At 30.5% G+C, this 8,187-nt stretch overlaps 1 protein-coding gene across 1 annotated transcript; it reads left to right on the forward strand.

Moving 5' to 3' along the window:
• Positions 3,807-5,023, forward strand: LOC107627738 (putative ripening-related protein 1). Its single transcript, XM_016330560.2, has one exon. The coding sequence runs from the start codon at positions 4,306-4,308 to the stop codon at positions 4,873-4,875; it is 570 nt and encodes a 189-aa protein (XP_016186046.1). The 5' UTR covers positions 3,807-4,305; the 3' UTR covers positions 4,876-5,023.

Raw genomic sequence — 8,187 nt, forward strand, 5'->3', positions numbered from 1 at the left:
ACAATATAAAAAATTTTCTTGTTCCCAAATAGAATTCCACAGAAATACTAACATTGTATTTCAAAATATAATATATGTAGCAAGTTTTCCGTAGTCATAATCCTACAAAATCATAAATTCAAATAACAATTTTTAGCATGTTTTCCAAATATATAAATTCAAATAACATAATTTTAACATAGAAAGTTAACAATAATTTTAATCATAAAACTTCTTAAGTGTTAGATAATCTATTTTGTTGAGGATTATGACTAATAGAAAAACATCATCTTGATTATTTGCAATGGTAATTCAAAATCTATAACATAACATTGAAAATATAAAAATATATATTTTAGAATAAAATAAAAGACAACAAAATATATCTTTGGCAACTTTAGTTTTTACATGACAATATAAGTATAACCATACAAAGAAACCATAAAACAACAAGTGGGGAGAGAAAAAAGTGGGAAAGAAGATAAAAAAGATAAATTAAATGAAAAAATTGTTTACATGAAATAGTTAGCTTGCACATTTTGATTATATCAATATTTAGCTAATGCAGAAACAAACTTTTAGATTTTTAGACAATAAATAAAATGTGTTATATTATCAAGCCTTAAACTTTAAGTCAATTTTTCTACCATCAATTTTTTCCAAGAATATAGAGCTATGCAATAATATGCATCTAAAAGCATCCACATGAATTGGTATTTGTGTAAGATTTGCCTATTTCATATTAATCAAACACCCACTATGAATTTTCATGAGTGAATTCCAACTTTGGCATGAAGAGAGAGAGCCTCCACTAAAGCAATGAATTGAATTCTTTCAAACAACTCGGTAACCATTTTAACTTTACCACAATGCAAAAAGATTGGTTAGATACTAAGATTCAATATATGCTAATACAGCCAATAAGACAGGACATCCTATAACAAAAGTTAGCTTTGTTGGTTTATACATCATAGACCAAATTAGGATTATTATCTAGGTTAATCATGAAGAAATTGAAAAAATAAATGAATTGACAAAAATTAGGATTATTATCTAGGTTAATCATGAAGAAATTAAAAAAACAAATGAATTGGCAAAAAGCATCTGAAGATATTATCTAATAATATAAAAAAAGTTTGGCAAGATCAAAGAATATTAGAATATATATTTATAACACACTTGATAAGTTAGTTACATTGCAGTTGTAATTAGTTATATTGTTTATGGCTTGTAAGTTAATTATTGAACCATTGTATAGCTAGCTAGCAAGCAAGCAAACTTATCATTAGACATTCCATAAAAATAAAACATATAGTAGTATGCTATAGGAAACTACCAACTCAAATAGCTAATTATTGATAATAGAAATCAAGAGTTGTAGAGTGTGAAGCATATTGTTGTGTGGTGTCGTGTGAGTTAATTGTATGGTGGCGGATCTGGGGAACTCACGGCGGCGACGAAGGGGAGCAGTTCCGCGGCCAGGTTTTTGAAGGAGCAATAGAAAGTAACTAACTAACTAACTGCATAACAGATTTTTCCATACATCCATTAACTAACTCTAACTAACCTACAACTAATTCTAGCTAACTTTTGTCCTTACCATGCATTTACACCCCCTTCAAACTAATGAGTGGTTTTAAAATCACTTTGAGTTTGAACTTTAGCTTATCGAATGTGGCAGTTAAAAGTGGTTTATCTTATAATGCAAGACTGTATTACCAAAAGAGTTTTATTAGCCATATAATTGATGTCATATATTTGAATACTGGCCTTCTAGTTATGTTTTCTTATGGATGCTACAGCACTATAATTCTCTTTGTATTTACTGTTTTACAAAATAAAAAATAATAGAAAAATAGAGTTTGACGAATATAGGGATTTTAACAAGTTGGACAAGGCACTTGTTCGAGTTGTTACCCTGGACTGGTAAGGTAAATAAAAAATATTGTGACTCCTTGGTAATGCACGAACCAGCGGTTGGGGTACGTACAAGGAGCTCTAATGCTAAAATCAAGAGATGTAGGAGTAGAATATGTGTAACTTGGTAGTAATCCTCACTTGGAGGCATTTAGGTACAGTTTGTTTGAAACCATTTAACATGAGAAAAGAATTCTATTTCTTTTAAAAAAAGAATTCATTTCTATTTGAAATTCAATTTCATGATTTGAAATAACTATAATATATTAATGGAATAGAATTTAAGTTTAAAGAGTGTGAGAGTTAATTTGGAAATCAGGCCCTTTTTTGTCTGATTTATAAATGAAGGAAAAATGAGAATTGAAATTCTCAAAGAAATTCAAATCATTCATTTTTAGTTGTTCTAAAGCAAGAACCAGAATTCAACTCTCGAGTGAATTCTAATTCCTAGCATTCCAAACAAGCAATGTTTGTTTTTAGAAAATGGAACTTAAGAATTGAGACTTAGTATTATGTTTAGTGGTCAAAAACTAAAATTTTAGTTTAGAGACATAAAATTTTAGTCCTTTCAGTCTTTTCAGAAAGTGAAAACAGAAAAAACTAAAATTTATAGAATTAGAAACTAAAATTTTAATAACATTTTTTTAAAAATACTCTTATTTAATATTTTAAATTCTAAATTTACCTCCCAATTTTCATATTTATCTTAAACCAAACATGATACTTAAACGTAACTAAATCCGGTATATTTTATACTAAACACAATATAAATATTTAATTTAATCTTAGTCTCTCTCTATCTTTAATTTTTAATCTGTATCTCTTTGTTTCAGTCCCTTCCAAAATATAAAAGGCAAGTGGTTGAGTAGAGAGATGCCCCATAGTTGATCTGGCTAGTGAGAAGCCTCTAACATGCTTTCTAAGTCGAATCGGATACATGTCAATCACTTCGAAATAAGACCCAATTTATGTGAACCGAATAGTAATTTTTTTATTTGGACAAATAATAGTTAAGATTATTTGAGCCTCAATCGGCTAGAGTATCTCTTAGACTCTTATTGGGCCTCCCCGTGTCACAGGCATGTGATGATAACATCAAATGGGCTTTGAGCCTTTCTCTGTTGGAATGTCTGAACTGCAATAATGTACATAATCACATGTTTGGTCATTTTTAAATTGATCAGCTGCCTTGGACAAGAATGTTACTCAAGGTTCCATAAAACACACCTTTTGCAAAATAAACCAACATTACCAAAAACTTACATAGTTAATATTACGATTTGATTTTCATAGTCACTAATAATAATGTGATCATATCATCATAGTAATAACGTTATTGTTGCTTAGAGCCATCTATCCTTAAATATAATATATTAATAAGAAGAACAAGTTTGTATTCAACACTTAAACTTACAAGCTAATATAGTATTCAAAATGTGTCATGCATAAACTTATCATCAACGGAATTGGAAATGAAACAAAATTGACATAAACTTAGCTTGCCGTAATTCAAAATCAGAAGTGAACCAATAATTTGTCTCCTACTTGGTTTAAGTTATGAGATAAAAAAAAAAAAAGCCAGAGATTGTGAGACAATAAAAGCGAGTTTCTAAGGCAATAATTGTTTCATGTCTATGTTTATTAGAGACATGGACACAATAACACATGTTTATTGTTTAATTACTGAGATATAAATTTTCAAAGACACGTATACACAAATGGACACAATAAACATTTATTTAGTCTTTCTAAAAAAAATTGAGATACCAAAGAATGAATATGGACACTAACTTTTGTATTTTTTAGTTAATGTCTTTGCAACCAAATAAATCTAATATTAAATTATTCTTTTATGTTTATATCTTTATGTATATTTATGTCTATGTCTCAATTTTGAGACACCAACACCGAACTCTTTCTTTAAACATCTTTTTGTCCTTGAGTACTTTTTTTTTCTTAGCATAGTAACCAAATGTTAGAGGGAAAAAATGAGATAAATAAAGTAATAAATAAACTCCAACTACTATATATATATCCATTGTTTTAAATTGTGTATCGCACATCTGCTAATATATGGTCACAGTAATGTGAATAATAGTTAAGATATTAATAAATATTCCGTTACATATTAAATTATCTATCGATTTAAAACTCTAACTCGATCCTATATTCACTTCGTCCTATTACGTCGGTGCAAAACATAATGTTCTTTCACCAAAAAACTATCCTATATAGTTCTTAGGTGTATAATATCAAGCATTGACCCTTGTTCTATCCTTCAATGCTCAAAGCCAAATGTTTTAGTTGATGAGGATTATTGAAGAAATGTTTATCTCTATATATATGTATAGCTTCACAATTCTCCATATCCATCAAAAGTATAATAAACACAAATAATTCATAGACAAAATGAAGAATAACTTTGGTTCAAAGGCATCATTCTTACTACTATGTTTTCTTCTCATAACAAACTACTTGTATTCTTCTAGGGCACAACAATGTCGCCCTAGTGGCAGAATTGAAGGGAAAAAGCCCCCTCCAGGGCAATGCAACCAAGAAAACGATTCGGATTGTTGTAAACAAGGAAAGATGTACACAACATATGAATGTTCGCCACAGGTGACTACTCACACGAAGGCATATCTCACCCTTAATAGTTTCGAGAAGGACGGAGACGGTGGTGGCCCTTCAGAGTGCGACAACCAGTATCATTCAGATGACACGCCGGTTGTCGCACTCTCGACCGGATGGTTCAACCACAAGAGTAGGTGTCACAAGAAGATCACCATTCATGGGAATGGAAGAAGTGTTGAGGCAATGGTGGTCGATGAGTGTGACTCAACCATGGGTTGTGATGCTGACCATGATTACCAACCACCTTGCCCTAACAACATTGTTGATGCATCAAAGGCTGTGTGGGAAGCCTTAGGTGTCCCTAAGGATAATTGGGGTGGACTTGAAATTACATGGTCTGAATAATCCAATGCTTAATTTTATATATTAATATATATAATCATATAGTACTATGTTATATGTGGATATATATGTCCATTAGTCTACCTTTTTTCTGTGTGTGACGTATTATATGTGTGTATGTAAATATGTTCATTCTTGTAATCTTGTAATTGCCTTTATGCATAATTTATACATTTTATAGTATGATATTGGGTAGATATAAACTTGTATATATATGTTGCCGTCAATTATATTTTAACTAGAACTATATTGTATTAATAAATAATCAAAGTTTGAAATTGCTAGAGTATTAACCTATTAATAGGGATATATATTATATAGTCACTTTATATTATACTATATATAGAATACACTGGCAGATCTTCTCTTTGAAAACGGGCCATCCCAAATATTTTATAAAAAATTAGTAGTCTTAATTATAAAATAAAATCAGTTCAATTGGTTAAACTTTTCTATTCTTAATTTAATTAAACCATGTTTTATTCCTACTCTCAATACTCACTCAATTTTTTTTCACTGTAAACTTTCGGCTGAAAATTGAACGGATTTGTGCACAAACAAAATAGAGACTACCCCTTCTCATCATAATAAGCTTTTAACACACAAACATAATAAAGTCCCAATGTAATCATAATAATTAGAGGTCTAGCTCACTGCTGACAAACAGGTTAGTATAAAGTGGAATAAGTATTTTTCATCATTTTAATTTAATGTTATTTTATATTTTATTAGTTTTTATTATTTTTTTTATATTTTTCACTTTTTTAATTATTTTTTTACAGACAACAACAAACACAAAAGATAGTGGCGGTTTTTTTTGCAATTAATGACGGTTTTAAACCACCACAGAATCTAATTCCAGTAGATAATAAACTATTCTAGTTTGTGGCACCGGCAGTTGATTTTGTGGTAGATAATTTGGTGGCGGGTCAAACCCGCCTTGATATGCATTTGTCAGGATTGACACATGTTTCCTGGTGTGCAAACCGTCGTAATTTTAGGACTTTTTCCAATTTTTGAAAGTTTGTAAACTTTTTTTTGACGATTTTAAAACTGTTGCTAATTTCAGTACAAAGTGTTGCAAAAAAATTGTTTTGTTTTAAAAATTGCTGGTTTTTTTTTTTAAATATCATACATATATTTTTTGGCGCTTTTTAGAATTCTTTTAAATATTACAAATCTCATTATTTTTCATCTCAAAATTTAAATTGGCGGAAAAAACAAAAAAGTTCAACTGCGAAATAAATTAATATATTTATAAAAATATCAATAAAGTAAATCTCTTGTTAAGAGTTGCATAGTCAAATTTAAAAAAATGTTTGCTTTAAACCAAAAGAACTTCAGTCTTAATATCTATTTTTCGTTTTGTCCTTCCATAAAATTCATCCCTGCAGCGATGTTTAATGGCAGCTCCTCACCCTGCCATTGAAATAGATATCTCAGAGCACCCTCCGTTGCCTGCCTCTCTTTCTTCTCTACTGCAACTTCATCCTCCACCGCCTTCCTTTCAACTTCTCGACTTTCAACTCTGCTTGTACTTCAAGCAGCTTCTTTTGGGTATCCTCTATTTGAACTCCGGTACCCGGCAGATGCGAATTCAAACTGAAGAGTTAACTAGGAGTCGGTCCAAAATCCACGCCATGTACTCTTCCTGGTTTCTCTTTTCCGAGAGCTTGAGCAAGTCGTAGTAAGTGCACGGAAGACCGTGCAAAATTTTAAGTGAGGGGAAGTCGTTCGACCGAATAGGCATTTTTTGGGTGAAAAGTTCTAATCGTAAACACTTTCACATTTTATTTTTTCTATTTTTACTATGTCTTTTAGAATTCTTAGTTGCATTTTTCTTGGTTTGTATATATTTTAGAGCTTTAATTGCATTTTTCTTAGTTTATTGCATTTTTTTTCATATATACATATATATAATAAGCTTAGTCAAAATAATAAAATTTTTCAAGAAATTTATCTATAGAGCATCTCAATTGATTTGAGTTGAAAACTTTTCATTCAACTTGCTTGAACAATAATTGTGGAACATAGTTTTAGAGTTTTAGAGTTAGAACACACAACCTTGTGAGTTTTGAGCCTTAATGTGTGACTGCATCATATTAACTACTGTAACACCCTACCACACAAAACTTTACGCTTAAGTCGTAAAACAGAGGTGATGTGGTATTACGACCTCTAAAATAAAATAAGTACATATAATAGCAGAAGAGTTATAATATACTAGGAGCCTTGAAGGATAGGGGAAATAAAAATCGCGAGATAAAAGCGCAACGCTCAAGGAACGAGTTAACTTGCATGCTAAGAAAACCGTAACTGTCAAACATAAGATAACAGAAGTAGGAATAGAGTGCCAAAGATACAAAATAACAAGCTCCTAACTCAGCAATCTCATTCATCATCATACATTAAACATATTCAATCCTTATCCTTCATTATCACACCTCACATTTCGTCCATCAATAGTTTCAATTCAAAACATAATTCATTCTTTTCTAAGAATCAAACTTCAAACTTAAAACATACTCACTTTCTTAATAACTCAAAATCAAACCATATAACATTTAAAATCTAATCTCTTTTAAATAATCATCTAAACAAAATCTCTATTTTTTTATAAAATTTCGGCAGCATCTCCTCTAAAACTCGGACTTTGCCACCCTTTTCGGGTCCAAACCTGCTTTCTTTTCAATTCAACATACCCTTCCTCATCATCATAACAGTCACCACAATAAATCTACTTTAGATTAACAATTATATTCATACAATATTCAAATCCAACAACCAAAATTCAACTAAGGATCATAGTTCACTAACCCTAGGCTTCTAACACATAATATCTCAAATCAATAATTCACCAAATCATTAGCACTAAACCAACCATGTTCATCAACAATAACATTCACCATCCAAGATTAATAACTAATTATCCAATAAACTTCAACCAAATATATTCATCGACAAATTACTAAACATTAAACATACACCTGCATTCCAACTTATCCTATGGCCGTCTAGCCTAAGTTTTCACAGAACAATATATATTAAATGCAAGAAACCTAAACCATACCTTAGCCGATTTCCACGTAACGACCAAAGCTATTTATTCAAAACCAAGACAGCCCCTCAAAACTCAACTAATCCGCTTCCTCCAAGTTCCAGTATCCACAATTTCAAGCTCCAATTATTTATTTTCAACCTAATACACATTCATAATACATATATACCCAATTTAATACTCAAAGCTCAAATTCAGTAAAATTAAAATAGAATTATGGTATCCTCACCTTATCCAAGCTTCACATAAGCAAGAGT

The sequence above is a fragment of the Arachis ipaensis genome, chromosome B02 (genome assembly GCF_000816755.2).
Source record: "Arachis ipaensis cultivar K30076 chromosome B02, Araip1.1, whole genome shotgun sequence".
NCBI classification, from domain to species: domain Eukaryota; kingdom Viridiplantae; phylum Streptophyta; class Magnoliopsida; order Fabales; family Fabaceae; genus Arachis; species Arachis ipaensis.